Source organism: Otolemur garnettii, unplaced genomic scaffold, assembly GCF_000181295.1.
Source record: "Otolemur garnettii isolate 467f Iridium unplaced genomic scaffold, OtoGar3 scaffold00003, whole genome shotgun sequence".
NCBI classification, from domain to species: Eukaryota; Metazoa; Chordata; class Mammalia; order Primates; family Galagidae; genus Otolemur; species Otolemur garnettii.
The window spans coordinates 46,654,693-46,671,495 of record NW_003852398.1 but is presented as its reverse complement, the minus strand read 5'-3'; the positions used below and the strand labels follow the sequence as shown (position 1 = coordinate 46,671,495).

Below are 16,803 nucleotides of genomic sequence, written 5' to 3'. Positions count from 1 at the left end.
ACAACATATGATAAAGTAAGACTAGTGAATTAGCCATTCTTTATCTTTTTGTTATAGACATAGGAAGACAAGTCCGGGACATGGAATTGCGAAACCACCTGTGAGCAGCCGGAAACAGGACCTGCGGGTTAGGTCGGCAGCAGAGGGGCAGAGGGAGTATAAGGAGAGACGCCTGCAGATGTGTTCATGTTTACATTCGATACAAATATATTAAGTAATTCAGGGGAAACATACCTTCCTGCTAATTATTTAACGGAACAGATCTAACACTGAATTCTCTTAGCGACATTACACTGAGTATTCTCTGTTGATCATGTTTCATTTTAAATCGAGCGCTGAGGGAAAGCAGTAACTTGAATCAGAACTTTGCCGATGCTTTTTATCTAGAGGCTTGCTGCCATTTTTGTCTTTATGAAATTTTTGTCCAAGAAAGGCAGGATTACACTTTTTCCTAACAGACTTACTGCATATATTAACTTTACGGGAAAAATGGTTACTTTTAAAAAGAGTAATTTTATGTATGGTTGTTATAATCTATTCAAATTTGTAGGCTAAGCTGGATTTATAATTTTATATATTTAACTAGAAAATAACACACCTCACTGTAACAAATGTAAAAGATAAAGAAAATAAGAAATACAAAAAAATAACCATTTTATGTAAATTAGTGATGTGTGCTTTTCGACTTTTACTCACATATGCATTCAGAATGGTGGTCTGTTTATTTAACAAGAAGGAGATCATATTATGTGTGTTGTTCTGCATCTCAATTCTTTTAATTAAAAATTATTTTGTAGAAAAATTATTCTGTATCTCTGCAACAGTACCTATCCATTTACCCTTTTGTTCTTTGGTAAGCCCACAAAGGTTTGGAGTAGCTGGGCGTGTAAGTCAGAGAACACAGCCCACAAAAAAGCTTAACATCTTTATTATTTCGTCCCCCTTTTGGCTACATCTATAAAACTAATTACAACAGTCTAAAGTATTTTTGTACTGAAATTAAAGTAGATTCCAGGGTCTTATTAAAAGATATCTGATCCAAACAAAAATCAACCAGCATGAAGTATATGGCAAGGAGTTTATACACTGAACAGTTTAATTCAGAACATTTCAGACCTCATTATTTTAAAATGTACTACATTCCCACCCTCATTACACCGTGGTACGAGACATCTCTAGGAACTTACTTTCCTGGCAGATAAATCAGAGAAAGAATAGCATGGCACAAGCTGGGAAATGAGTCCACACTGATAAATCTCTCAATGCTGTTTACCAAATCTTATCCTTTGCCTTGACTGTAGTAGAGTCAGTAATTTTTCAAAGGGAAAAAGAATCCAACACTACACAGTTTATTTTTGTAACTTCCTAAAATGTATTTCCTAGAAGACAAAAGAGAACCTTCCTTTTTGAGGACTCCTAGACCAGAGTTAGACAGAATTTATTTATTTTAAGTAGACCAAGTTAGTAGTTTAAAAAAGAAATTTTCAAGAAATCACATAGAAATGATCATCTTGGACCTAGAATCATGCACAAATGCTCTCAATAAAAATACAAAAGCAAGCCTCAAATCCTCAAACCTATGGGAGAGTTTCTGTTATACATCTGCAAAGCTCACGGTAGAGTACGAGCCTAATGATGAAGACTAATTCTCCACTGACCAGACTGTCCAGACCTATCTCTCTTCATCCCTTCAACTCAGGCACAAACATTATTTCTTTACATGCTGAATTACTTTAAGTCATGTGTAAATATTTTATAGGATAAAATTAAATCTCTTGGGACTTAATCCGTATTAAGTAACTTCAGTCTATCTATGTCTGTTAAGTTTATAAAGCAGTAAGAATTCCAGTTTATAACCTCATTTGTTCTCCAACTTCTCTAAGTAAACTTGCCCTAGATTAAATATATTTTATTATATAAATCAATAGTAGATGGCATATTATTTTTAGTTCATGTCAAAATATGGAAAAATATGTCTAATAGTACAGCCCTATTAAAATGGTTCATTTGTTTTTATGTGTGGGGAACCACAGACCATAGCAATTATTCCTGTATTTGATAGTGTCTGTTTTTTAACTTTCCCTATCTCCAAATTAGACCCATTTTTAAAAAGGATGCTCCTATTTCTATACTGTATAGAGACACACGCATAATACTTTTATTTCTGCAAAAACAAATATCAAACTGTAAGCACAGCAATTGAAAAATAGATCTATCTTTATCCGGAATCTGAGAAATATGTTGTCTCTTGGCCACCATTCAATAGGGCTTGATTCAGCCAGAATACCTATTCATGTGTGATACACCAAATTCATCCAAACCAGCAAATATCGGTAACTCAACTGTCTGCAGAACTCTGGATTTGTAATTAAAAAGAACAGAATATGGTTCTATCACAATCTTGCTTGTCTCAACAAATGTCACCATTATTTTCCAGCTGTTAAAGTCCGAAATCTGGGAGATCAATTTGGCATTTTCCGCTCACTTATCTCACACCATTCCATTAGCATCAGCTGCTTATTTTCCAAACATATCTCCAGTCCTTCCCCCAGCAGTCCCGTGGTCTCAGCTTCCTCGCCCATCACCTGGACTACCAGAAACCTTGTAATCAGCTTCTCGGCTTCCACTCTGGCCTCTCTATCATTGATTTTCTATAGAGTAACTAAAGTAATCCTGTTTAAGTACACATCAATCAATACACGCCGTTATGGCAGAAGTTTACAGACACTGCCACACTGTTTCCTTGTTCTAGTGAAATCTGAGACCCACTGAGTTACTACCTTACTAAACCAAAACAAAACAAAACACAAAACTTTGCTTCCGCTCATGCCACCATATCACGCCCATAAGATTCTCATTATCTTCTCTTTTTTCATTGAAGCCTCCTGCTTCCAATCTGCAAATTGAAGTAGTATCTACTTTAGAAAATTTTTCTATTTTATTTTTTTTCTTTGAGGATATTAAAGTATAGACTTTATTCTGTCTTCTATAAGGAGAGAGGGAGTGAGAGAGGGGAAGTGAGGGGAAGAGAAAGTAAAGAATTTCTATTTTATTCTTAAATGCTTTTTCATTTGCTTTCAGCAATTTTCTTTAGTTGGGTTTCACCATGTGTAAGCTTTTCTCTAACCATGATTTATTGTTCTGAGATTCGGATTTGCATGATTTCCTCAGCTTAACCCCATAGTAACGATTTTTTCCAGCTGTATGCATTATTTACCTCTCATTAGGTAAAGTTTTAAAGCCTTCATCTTTCTCGAGTACTACTGATCCACTTTTTAATCTCATTTCATTGTCTTCACTAAACTCATAACTCTTTTGAGCACTTTATTTTTATTTATTTTTTTTTTACTATAGATTAATATGAGGGTGCAAATGTTTAGAGTACATGGTTTTCAATTCTAAGGTGAAGTTCAAGTTGGAGTTGAGCTCGTCACCCAGGGGCTGTGCTGAACACCCTCACATTTTGCACTTTGGGTGAGATCCCGCCAATCACTCTCCTTCCGCCCCTCCCCATCCACCTCTCCCCTCCAGTCGTGAGACTACACCTGTGTTTCTCTTTCCTGTGGGCCTGTAGTTGTTTTACATCTTGGTTTCATATTAGTATTGAGTACAGTGGATACTTTTTTCCCCATTCTTGAGATACTTTACTAAGAAGAATGTGTTTTAACTCCATCCAGGTAAACACAAAAGCTGTTAAAGTCTCCATATTTTCTTACAGCTGGATAGTACTTGAGCACCCTTTAAAAGAAAGAATATTGTTTCTAATTTCCTGGAGGAAAGAGAGAAGTAGACGAACTCTGCATTTATCTGGTTAGTAATGAAGCACGTTCTTCACCTGCCTTTTCCTCGAGTTCTTCCTAAGTGTAGACTTTTTCTCCTTATTACTCACCTTTCAGTGGGGCCATTCCTCCTGAGACACAGGACAGAGAACCCAGACAGTAGAAACGGGTTTTCTGAATCTTCTACAGGGAATACTGCCTAGAACAGTTTCTCACCAAACTCCACTTCCTACATTTTTTTTTCCCTTGAATGTCAATTTTCAACTTTTCTATGCTGTTTGGCTCCCTTTGAATTCACCTGCTTAACAGTGATCTCAGCTTCCTCTTTTCCTTCCCCCTCCCTTCCCTCCTGGAGTGTGTCTGGGCTGAGATGCTGGGTAGAGGACACGTAGAAATTATTTTCCCCAGCTTCTTCTGCCACTGCCCCTTCTGCTACTGTAAGGCTCTGAACTAAACGTATCTCCTGGGGCGGTGATTTTCAACTGGTGTGCTGTGAAAGGAGCTTAGGTGTGCCATGAAAAATTTTAAAGATCATTAATTAAATTATTTTGATAGAAGTTCAAAGCACAGTATATTCTTTTATTTTAACTCTTTTTTTTTTTTTTTTGATCAACATACGTGTGCTGCAAAAGTTTAACTATAGGGTTCAAGTGTGTTGGGGATAAAAAAAGGTCAAAAAATACTGTCCTACGGACACATTTTCCTCTTCTCCAATGGACATCCACAATCCTAGCTCTCTGCTCGTAGTAGATTCTAACAAACACCGATTGGATAGCCAGTCAGGGTGACGATATTAATAGAAAATGCTTGGAAAACACTCCCTGTTCCAATGACTTCCCAACTGTGTGTATTTATGACTGCTTTTACTGGGGGGTTAGGATTTTATTTTAGAAAGCTGTGTTCTCTATAATTCATTTTCACGTGAGTTTTTGTGGGGGTCAGAAGAAGGGGAATATTCTGCTACCTTTAAAAAAAATAGGCGTATCTAATCATCAAGTATGTTTTAAGTGAAGTTTTTGAATTTTCTAGAAATGACTTTATTGACACAGTTTGAACTAAAGTTAGACTTCACAATGATTTGGTTTAACTCAGTCCATGTAGACACCTAAGATAAACTTGTTTTGGCTGTAACTGTTTTAAATACTTTATACTAATTAAAGGAATAAGATGATGGCAAAGTTCTGTTCACACTGTACTCTACAGATGGCCTAGAAGGAACTTTCGGCAATGCTACTATTTTCTTTTTTTTTTCAGTTTTTGGGCTGGGTTTGAACCCACCACCTCTGGCGTGTGGGGCCGGCGCCCTACTCCTTTGAGCCACAGGCGCTGCTCAAATTCTACTATTTTCACATGCAGTCCACCTGAGGACATTACCTATATCTGCACACTAATAACATGAAAAGGACACACGCACCAGCATCTGTTTTGCAGGGACTGATTTAGGGTATGTCTTGCCATTTCTTTATTTGAGTCCTTACCCTGGGTCCTAGGTAGGGCCTGACTATGTTGAATGGTGTATTCCTGTGCCTCTCGTGTTCCCTGGAACACAGCCGAGGTTCACAGCCATCTAGGACTCTCCAGAGATAAAGCAAGAGAAGAAATCTAACAAACCAATGTCTTCAGCTATATCTTCAGTTACAAAACACTTACAGTTTAAAACCTAATCTCTAAACATTGAATGGTATAAATTAATTAGTAGGAAAACGTTAATACATTTTTTGAAATTTTAAGTGTACCCTGTTCATTTGAAAACCTAAAAGACCCAAAGCCAAGTACTAATCTTTTTTTTTTGCAGTTTTTGGCCGGGGCTGGGTTTGAACCCACCACTTCTGGCATATGGGGCCGGCGCCTTACTCCTTTGAGCCACAGGCCACCCAGAACTTCAATAAAATATCGCTTCTAGTTAGAAGATTTTCATGAGATTAAAAATAGAGGGAAAAAAAGAACGATTTGTAAGAAAATGCGTAATAGGCACATGGCAGTTTATGACATTTAAATAGGTAAACATTTAATTGCAATAAATATTTAATAAAGATGTAAATGTTCTTGGAAAAAGGCTTAATGATGCTTTAAAATTGTTTAATTCATTCTCAGAGTATAAGGACTCCACAAGTTAACGTTGGTTCTTTTGTATACAATAAAGTGGAAGAAAATAAAATACCAAATATAGAGTAAGCACAAGAGGTAGAACTCAACTGGCTTTCGATACCAATTCAGGGCTGACTTCCTGGAAGTCCAGAATGTCATCGTGGCAATAGTCAAAAATAAAATAAAATTACTAATTTTCTCACAGCTCAATTATTTTCAAGTAACATTTTCATTTTTCTTTGCCCTTCATTTTCCACTTAATTTATTACAAGATTATGTTTCAATCCTTTTAAGCCATAGATAAGGTAACAACTAATTTCATCAGCTATGAAATATCATTATGTCCAGAACTTCAGAAATATTCTCTCTTGGCTCACATGAACCATGTTTTAGAGCTGGTATCAAGCTATTTAAACTTATCATCCACATAGTTTAAACTTATTTTTAACTCTAGAAAACTTTTAAGTCATCAAAAAATGATTACTATTATAAAAAAGTATGACATATATGTTCCATGTTTCAGTGTTAATTTTTAATGCCCCTTCTCTTCCAAATTAATCTGGCATGAGTATTTGGGAAACAGTCTAAGAATTTAAAAGGAAAAACGAAATCATAGTAAGATGTAGTCTTAAAATAGCCTGCACCGAGGATTAGTATTTAATTGAGAACTTTCTGACTATGCCATGATTTTGAAATAAAGCAGAACTTCTCCGCGTGCTTTTCCAGACGTCTTACCATGTGGCAAATTTCATTTTGTTCCCATGACTGTGTTAATCCATTAGATTTTTAGGAGAATGAAGCCTCAAACTTATCTTTGCCGCATAAACAAAATCAAATAAGTACGTCTCAGACGTTACCAAATTTTGAAGGACATTCAGAAAATGATGACTTTTTTTTCATAATTTGGGTTTGAAAAAACTAGGCTTCTCTGACAAAGACCAAAGTAAAAAAGCATAAGTATAAATACAGGCGATGTGGACAGTCAATAATGTGGGAAGCTCTGGTTGAAATTCAAGGCTTTTCACAACCTGAACTGTTTGCATTTCTCAACCTGAACTGTTTGCTTTTCTCTGAATTAGTGGGTTTGGGAAGTATTTCTATTTTAATCCCATTTATTAATTCAAAAGATATTTACTGAACCTCTACTATGTGTAAAGCACTGTTCTAGCTGCCCGAGACATTGGTGAATACAGATTTCTGCTATTATGGACCTTAAATTCTAGGTGCGATAGAATATAAACAATACAGAAAAGAAATAGGTTAGAAGGTAATGAGGGCTGTAGAATAAAGAAAACCCACTACTCTAGTAACTCTAGGGGGAATGTGTCTAGTCAATCAATATAATGCTTTTATTTTTAATAGTAATCTATGTATATTGTATAAGTTACATGATAATCCGTATGCTAATGGGGGAACTCTAGGTAGTACGGTACAGGCTACATAGAATATAGTGGAGTGCATCTTCCAATAGAAGAAATAGTTGCATTGTCAGAAACTATATGATCGGACTGGTATTCATAGGAAAGATATGGAATTTTACTATGCACAGTAAATAACAGATAAAAAGTGGCATATAATCTTATTTTCATCATTAAATTATGATCCATGATAGTCACCACGAAAACTGTTCTAAGGCCGGGTGTGGTGGCTCACTCTCGTAATCCTAGCAGTCTGGGAGGCTGAGACGGGTGAATTGCCTGAGCTAAGGAGTTCAAAACCAGCCTGAGCAAGAGTGAGACCCTGTCTCTACTAAAAATAGAAAAACTAGCCAGATGTGGTGGTGGGCACCTGTAGTCCCCGGTATTTAGGAGGCTGAGGCAAGAGGATTGCTCAAGTCCAAGAATTTGAGGTTGCTGTGAGCTATGATGCCACAGTGCTCTACCCAGGGTGACAGAGTGAGACTCTGTCTCGGGGAAAAAAACAAAAAAGACTTCTAGGTGCATAGCACAAAAAAGACTTCTAGGTGCATAGCTCACATGACTTTCATATGTAATAAAAGTTGCTAAAGTTTTGAGTTATATTGTCATCCCCAAGTATTCCTCTAGATCTGCTTTGAAAAGAGTACAGATATAGACCACTTTAAAAATATTAATCTTTTACACAACAAGAATGTCAGGAGGCTACTTTCAGGATCGTGTTTAGCATATTACGGAGAGCACTGGCATTTTATTCTTCTGTGAACTGAGGCTGTGTTCAGGCTTCCCGAACTACAAATCTCACCTGGGCTTCAGGACACTGGACAGGCTTTCTACCATAGAGTATTTCCCTGGGCTGAGTAGAAAGCATCTTTACTTTGGACATCGCTTACTGGTATCAGTTTGAAAGACTTCAGATCTCACTTTGTACACAATTAATCGTAACAAATAAACCTAACCCCCTGAGTTTCAAATATAAGTAATATCATTTCTGTGAATAACACAGATCATTTCCGTTTTCCTGTAATTCCACTGCAATGTCATATGAAGGCAATGACCACTTGAGAGCTCATTAGAGAGAATATTGGCAAGCTCTGAAAATGGATTGAAGACATAGAAGATCAGAGAAGTAGTTTTAAAAAGGTTAAGAGTGATAGTGGCTAAAAGGTAATTAAAATAATTAGCCAGTAAATAGATAACAATTTCAGCTACTTGAACTGGAGTGTACGGTTATAGCATCCTCACGACCCTGGGTTGAGGAGCTGCCAGATGCAGAAATAAGATTACACCCAGCTGCAATTACAATCTCTGAATTATCTACAGCCATGAACAGAGTTCCCACTTTGTCTGAAGATACTAGTAAAAATAACATACGGCCAGTATCAGGTGGCTCCCTTCTTCCTGTGACCCGGGTTTAGGTTTTCACTACTTGAAGGAGAGTGAGAGAAAAAGAGAGAAAATCAGCTTTGCTTGGGCCTCTGCATGGGTATAGTTGGGATATGAGAGTTTTGTCATCTGGCTAAAGATAGCTTTAATATAGTCACCCTCTAACGATATTAAACATTTTATACCGGATTTTTTAATTTTCCCCAAATGTTCATCTCTTCCTCTCTTCTCCATTAATGTTAAGCATTAAAACATATGTATTAGGTGGCTAAAAGATGAACATCTCCGGTCAGGCTTGTTAACAAGGCCCCTCTGGGAAATGGGTATTGTGTTAAAGGCCTACAGTGCCAGATCCTCCAACCCCAGTAGAAGCGGCTTGTCCGTGAGGTGCAGACAGGCAGGCGACCCACTCACCTTGGCAAGCCCCCGTGCGGATGTTGGGGATGAAGCCCCGGCGGCACGGCTGAGGCTGGGCTGGACACATCTCGCAGGGATGGCCCCAGGCCCTGCCGATGGTGGCGCAGCACAGAGTCTTCGTGCACACGATGCCTGTCAGCTGCCCTTGGCACATCTGGTTGTTGACCTGAGTGAAACACGGGCCTGTCCTGTAATCTGGAATGTGCAGAGAAGGAAAGTCAGGTTTTATGGCCACGCACCAATCTCACACCAGGGCCTGCAAATGCTTAAAACAGAGACTATTTCTTCTGACCAAAGCGTCCAGAGAAAAAAAGGCTAGACGTTTCATTTTGGAAATTCATGATTTTCCAATCATGAGAGTACATTAAGAGACTTCAGTGTATTCCACACTAGACATTGTAAATGGGTGGCTCATGGGCTGAGTCTGGGATACAGATGTGTTTTCTTGGATGGAATAATGCTTTTAAAGAATTTAAATTAGTAGCCAACATTATAAAATTGGGAAATTTCACAAGAAATTTGTATCTTTGGCTTTCCTGGAAAATTGAAGGTCTGGGCGTGCTCGGCCTGCCTTGCCACATGGCACGGGTGAGGTGAAGTGTGTTTCCTCCAGGACACCACAGCCCCAGCAGCCCCGAACCCCAGCTCTCTGCATTCCTTGGGGTTCCCTGCCTGGTTACTGAAGCCATCAGTATGGCTGACTCCTCTTTAACCTAGTAGAGATTTTCCTGTCTGACTAGGTGAACCAGAGTTCAAAAAATTAAAACTAACTTATAAAGATATATGCTGTCCACATTCTAAAATATTTGAGCTGTCTATACTGACTGTAAATACTCGAACACTCTGACTTCGGTTTCTGGGTCAGTCTGGTTAATTCTATGGGTAGCCCAGTTAGGAAGACAGCAGTAACACGACCCACAGTCATGGGTTCTTCATAGTAAGTTAGTATTTCACGATCTCTGTTCTCTAGCAGATAACTGCACCATCGTCCAGTTCAGTTATTTAGATGATAAAAGCTTTAGTAAATGTATGTCATGTATGGTATATAGGTAGAGTTTTCTTTGACTATTAAAAACAACTCATTTAAATCCTTACATTCAAAAGGGTGATCAATGGACCAGCAGTATCTGCAACCCTTTGGAGCTGATCAGAAATGCAAACTCAGGGAAAGAACAGTTGTTTGTCCTCTGTTTGCCCCAGACCCACTGACCCAGTATCTGCATTTTTACGAGAATACTTAGGAGATCCACAGGGAGTTTGAAGTTTCAGAAGGACTGACTCAGACTGCAGACGACTCAAAAGCTGGTACTGATGAGTATTTGTACCCCATCCCTCCAACTGCTATAATTTACTCTGATGAACCTTTTGGATGATCAGGAAACATTCTTTTAAACAGAACTGAATCACAAACTAAATATTTTTTAATTTGACAGTTTTGTTATTCCTATTTTGAGAGATATAAGAAATCAGAGAAAGGTCAGTTTCCTGAGGACTGACTAATTCACATTTTTTCTAGACACAGGGATTGTCTGACTATAGCTTATTAATTCTTGGGAATGCAAGACACTGCTCAGGCTTTCCTGATATATAGTAGGCCCTATCATCAATGAGATGATTCCATCTCCAGGCAAAAGCTACAGCAAGTTTAATTCAAATTTTTGTAAGAATAAAACATCTTACGTTCAAAAGAGAGTCAATAATATTGGTACAATTTTTATAAAAAACAGTTACTAGGAAAACCAAACTTGGATATAATTTGGCATTAAAAGGCCAAGCTAGAGATGCTTAGATAAATGCTGCAGGATGAGAAAAACACAACTTAAAACTGCGTCAAGCTCTTCCCCTAAGCAGCCCGAGGTGATCTCTGAAAATGGTTCGCTATTCACTTGACCCAGAAAACTCCACAACATCACACAAGTCAAGAGGGTCAAATCCACCTGTTCACGTTAAGAACATCCATGAAATTGCCTAAGCCATCGTGGGTATGCACATATAACAATATCAGCAAGTATCTGAAAGGTGTCACTTTCTTGTTTTTTTTTAACTTGGAACATGAATATTTAATAATTTTTGTATGCTTCTCCTGTGTTTCAGTTCCTCAGTCTTTTTCTATTTTCTCTTTTCAGGTTGTTTTCATCAAACTTTTTTTTTCCCCAGGTTAATGTGAGGGTACAAACAACCAGGTCACAATATTTGAATATGTGAATTTGTTAGGTAGAGTCCCTCTTTTAGTTATACCCCACTCCCAAAAGGCGTGCCATAGAGTCCAAGTTGTGCTCGTTCAGTAGGAGCCCAAACCCCCTTCTCCTCTCTCTCCTCCCTCCTTCCCCCTCCCCCTCCCCTTAACTTGATTTGAAATGAGTTTTTCTCCTGTGTGTGCATAAATTAGATTGTCTACTGGCTTCATATCAATATTGAGTACACTGGATATTTGTTTTTCTGGAGAATCCTCAAAGAACTCAAATTAGGCCTCCCACTTGACCTCACAATCCCACTTTTAAGCATCCACCCAGAAGAGAAAAAAATCATTTTATCATAAAGACATTTGCACTAGATTATTTATCACAGCTCAATTTACAATTGTCAAGACGCAGAAACAACATAAATGCCCATCCACTCGGGAATGGATTAACAAACTGTGGTCTATGTACATTACGGAATAATACTATTCAGCCATTAAAAAAGATGGTGACTTCACATCTTTTGTATTAAACTGGATGGAGTTGAAACACACTCTTTTCAGTAAGGTATGACAAGAATGGAAAAGGAAGTATCCAGTGTACTCAATGCTAATATGAAGCCAGTCACTTTAAAGAAACAGTGTTAACCGTTCCACTGTTACGATGGTAGACCTGGCAGGTGTGCCCAGGCCAAACGATGGGGCTGGATGCAGCACATGCAGCGTCAGAAGCCCCCAAAGAGAGATTTTGCTGCATATGCTTAACAAGGCAGAGAGTGTTGCTGAACTTTGGGGTTTAGCTATATATTCTCTGGTCGTTGAATACATCCAGATGAACAAAGCTCCCAAGATGTGTCGCCCAACACGCGCTTAAAGAGCTCATTCATGGCCAGATCAACCCATCCATGAGCTCCCCCTGCCACACAGAGATCATCCTTACCGAAAAGGAACAAATTGATCCAACACCAGAAGAGGAGGGTGCACAGAACAAAAAGATATCCCAGAAGAAACTGAAGAAACTAAAACTTACAGGCCAGAAATAGATGCAACGTAAACTAAATGCAGATACCAGCAAACACACACACACAGAGATGCACACACACACCACACATAAAAATTCTATTTTTTAAATGAAGAATTAGACTTTCTCCTATAGATGAAAAGAACATTTTAGAAGTTCAATATAGAAACACAAAATAGACTAGGCAACTTTCTTGGCAAATTGGTTTAACATTTCTGGTACTCTGCAGCTGAACTTCAACAAAAATAGCTCATTTTAATTCCCTACATCAGAACAACAGATGTGCTGGCTGCAAATCTCATTTTTGAAAAAGACGATCTTTGGGATATGCATGAAGATATATCAACCTTACAAATAAGCATGCTTCCCATACCCAAAATCACCAGGTCATAAATTTTTAAAATCTATTCTACTGACCTCCAGACCATACACATTTTGTAATTTTAAATAAATTCTAGTAGACTCGCCACTAAAAATTATATCAACTTCTGAACATGTAGGGAGAAGTCTGCATTTTTGTGTGTAATACACTTATTTTTTTTAGATTCTATGTCCACAGTATGTATACTTTTTGAATTCCCAGACAGAAGCCTGCATAGCCTCCTTTATAACCCTATTCTTACGTAAACCAATTGGTCAGGATATTCAGTCTTTCTTCTATCCAACCCTTCTTAAAATTATGTCCCTTTAGGATGGTCCCTTTAGGATGGTCATCAAGGGACTATCTAGACAAGGACAGTTGTTTGCCCTCTGCAAATGGCCTTTCATGTTGGAGGCACCAATTAAGGCAATCCTAGACCCCTTACCAGAAATAGAGTTTATTATTTATTTTTATTGCTTATGTTTTCCTCATTACAAATGTGCCAAATTTATTTTCTTATATAACAACATTTTGCTTCCTGGTTGGCAGTTACTTTAAAACTCAAACTTACAATTTTATCTACTCATTATTATTATACTAAGAATTATTAACATGTAAAATAAGAACCAGCACTAGACACCAAAAAATAATTTAAAATATCCTGACTCAAACTCTATTTGTGGCTCAGCACCTGTGGCTCAAGTGGCTAAGGCGCCAGCCACATACACCTAAGGTGGGCAGGTTCAAATTCAGCCCAGGCCTGCCAAACAACAATGATGGCTGCAACCAAAAAATAGCCAGGCGTTGTGGTGGGTGCCTGTGGTCCCAGCTACTTGGGGAGGCTGAGGCAGGAGACTTGCTTGAGCCCAGGAATTGGAGGTTGCTGTGAGCTGTGATGCCACAGCACTCTACCCAGGGGGACAGCTTGAGGCTCTGTCAAAAAAAAAAACAAACAAAAAACTCTATTTGTATTTTAATTATAGACAAATGAATCTTAAAAAGACCCTAATTAATTGTTATTGCATGAACTCTCTTCATGAAAGTATCACTGTGGGTAAAATATTATTGTGTACCAGGCGAACCTTTCACAGTCAAGGACATACAGTGTATTGGCAAAATATAGAAGGAGAGAGGGCGGGGCCTGTGGCTCAAAGGAGTAGGGCGCTGGTGCCATATAGCGGAGGTGGTGGGTTCAAACCCAGCCCCGTCCAAAAACTGCAAAAAATAAAAACTAAAAAATAAAAAAAAAAAGGAGAGAAATCGCTTATGACTTGGTGTATTGCAACCTGTGAGTTGGCCACAGATTTTCCTAATTATTCCATGAACAAGAAAATTTTGTTGAAAGTTAGACTGCGAAACATAACTGTTGCTATTTGAGTTTTTAATATCTAAAAAGAATATAGCATGTCAACTTGTTTTATATAATTTCACATTTTATTCCCTTTACACAAGTGGTGATATTAGCAAGCTCATCAGAAATTTCACTCATTGGATTTTTTCCTGAACAACTTTATTAATAATTTGCAAGCCACAGATTTACCTGTCTTTAAGTTTACAATTCTGTGACTTCTAGCAAATTTACTGAATTGTGCAACTATTAGAACATTCACCCCCCGAAAGATTCCTGTGTCCATTCCCAGCCCCAGCCCTAGCCAACCATTGACCCAGTTTCTATCACTATAAATGGATTGCTCTTACAAATGGAATAGTATAACGCACAGTCTCTTCTGTCTGGCTGCTTTAACTTAGCGTAATGTTCCTGAGGATCATGCATACCGTAGCATTGATCAATACTTCATTTCCTTTTCCAGCCGAACAGCTTTCCATTTTTGGATATACTACATCTATTAACCACTCAGTGGCCATTTGGGTTGTTTCCACTTTGGGGATATTACAAAAAATGCTACAACGAATATTTACATGTTGTGTCTTTGTGTACACATGTTTTTATTTTTCTTTGGTAATTAAGAGTGGAACTGCCAGGTTGTAGTACAAAGTACGTTTAACTTTTTAAGAAACTGCCCAATGTTTCCCAAAATAGCTGCAGCATTTTATATTCCCATGAGTAATGTATGAGGGTCCCAGTTCCTCCTCACGTTTGCTAATATTTGCTATTTCTATCTTTCTTATTATAGCTTACATTCACATTTTACTTTAAATACACATGATGGAGTTTATGTGGGAATTTTTCCATAGGTTCGCAAGTTCTTTCAATATAAGGAGAGACACCACAAGGTCAAAGTTGAGCATTACTGTTTAGATAAAAAATAAAGAAAAAATTAAAATATGATACACTCACTAAAATCCAAAACATATTTAAAAACTTAAATACAATTCCTTTCTGCTACTATGTTCAAATTTGTGATCCTTCTCCCTAAATGAAAACACAATTAATAATTCCATACATTTACCTATAATATTTTATTATTTATACAAAGATATGCTTTCTATACAATGTTCTGAACCTTGAATTTTCTCTTAATGATGTAAGTTGGAAATTAAGTCATCCAACTGAGTTTATTCAGTGACTAGTGTATGCTGGATGCTTTTTGAGGCTCTGGAGATACCACAGTAAGGAGAAAAAGTGAGTGAGAATTTACTAGACTTGCTTCTCTTTTAACTCTATTCTCTTCCTCCAAGTAACTTTAGCCACATCAATTTTACTTCTTTGTAAACTACTCAACTAACATGACTGATAAATGCACATCCACAGCCCATAGGCCATCTAAGTCCTGTGTGCTAGACATTTCTAGTTGGGTATCTAAAGACACCTCAAATGTAACATGTTGAAAATGAACCTAAAAACTTGATTGTTTTCCATTATCAATATATCAGGAAATGACACCATCCGCCATCCTCGAAGGAAACTAAATTCTAGGAGGAATTCTAGCCTTTGATGGTGGGCTACAAGGGGATATGCCTAATAACCAGAGAGACGGGAACACAACCCAGAGAGTGCACAGACACAGGCCCAAGAAAGAAGGCTGGGCAGGCAGGAGAGTCAACCGTGGGGAACACGGCCGAGCAGTCGGGTAACAGGTGCTGCCTCAGTGTGCTGGAGGTCACAGGCACCATGAGCAAGAGTTCTGATGGAGCGATGGAAGTTACAGCCACATTGAAGGTTGTCACAGAGTGGGTATGAGATAAAGAAATAACAACGGTAGTAAATATCGGCAACCGGACAGCCTTTGGAGAAGTTTCTAGAAGGCTTTAATTAAAAACAAAAACAAGCTGCTGGGGTTAAGGAAAAAGGTTTCTTGTTGTTCTTCTTGTTTATCTTGTTGTTTATTTTTTGTGTGTTTTTTTGGTTTTGTTATGTTTTCCGAAAGAGACTGGTTTATAATTGCCCACCCTCCCCCCAAAAGAAATCTAGTATAAATCTCTGAGAAGTTAGGCTAAGAGTGAAACCAGAATTTGTGTGGAGAAGTGATTTTGGGCAGGAGAGGAAAAGTGCATCTCGGGTGTCTGGAGGGAAGAAGGGCGGGCTGCACAGAGAGGCAGGGATGTTTATACGCTGCAGGGAAAGTGAGCAACAGTCCCTCTGGAGCAGGGGTGGGGCACTAGGTCTTTGGTGGGGGACGGCTCAGGTGCCACTCTTTGAGGTCAATCGCGATAGTGCTGCAGATACAGACGGGAGGGAGCTGACCTGAGAACCCAGTCGCTTCTCAGCTGACATCCAGTGTCTATGATGAAAGAACAAGATGAACTTGTAACTCACAGTGGGAACATCTGGCCTGTTTTGTGGCTTTTCTAGGAAGCCAAGCTCACCTAGAGACTAGGGAACATGCAAGGTTGGGCCTTTATCTGTCCTATGTAAGAAAAAAAAAAACAGCATGGCAAGGGATCTCAGGGAAATGTTAACTAATTACAGGCTATGGAATCTGCTGGACAAGACTGGAAGAAAAGGACTGAGAGAGGAAAAGGTAGAAGAAAGCAGGGACATGACGAACTAGGCTGTCCCCATTGCCAGGATGCCCCACTTGAGATGGAAAACTAGTCATAGCGACAGTAGTACATCAGTGGTCTGTGTGGTTGTAATACCATTTACGTGACTGTCGGTAGGATGCAGTGACAGTGGCCACCAGCACACACGGGGCACTGCGTAACGCAGGGAACCTTCTCACAAATACGGTCACAACACGTCATTCCCTGGAGCC

General features: G+C 38.5%; 1 protein-coding gene across 1 annotated transcript in view; it reads right to left on the bottom strand.

Annotated features, from left to right (window-relative positions):
* The window catches only part of FBN2 (fibrillin 2), a 247,395-nt gene that overhangs the window by 172,395 nt on the left and 58,197 nt on the right, over positions 1-16,803 (bottom strand). The window contains exon 6 of the mRNA XM_012807203.1: positions 9,083-9,280. Within this exon, the coding sequence (XP_012662657.1) occupies positions 9,083-9,280 (198 nt within the window). The remainder of the gene's footprint in view (positions 1-9,082; positions 9,281-16,803) is intronic.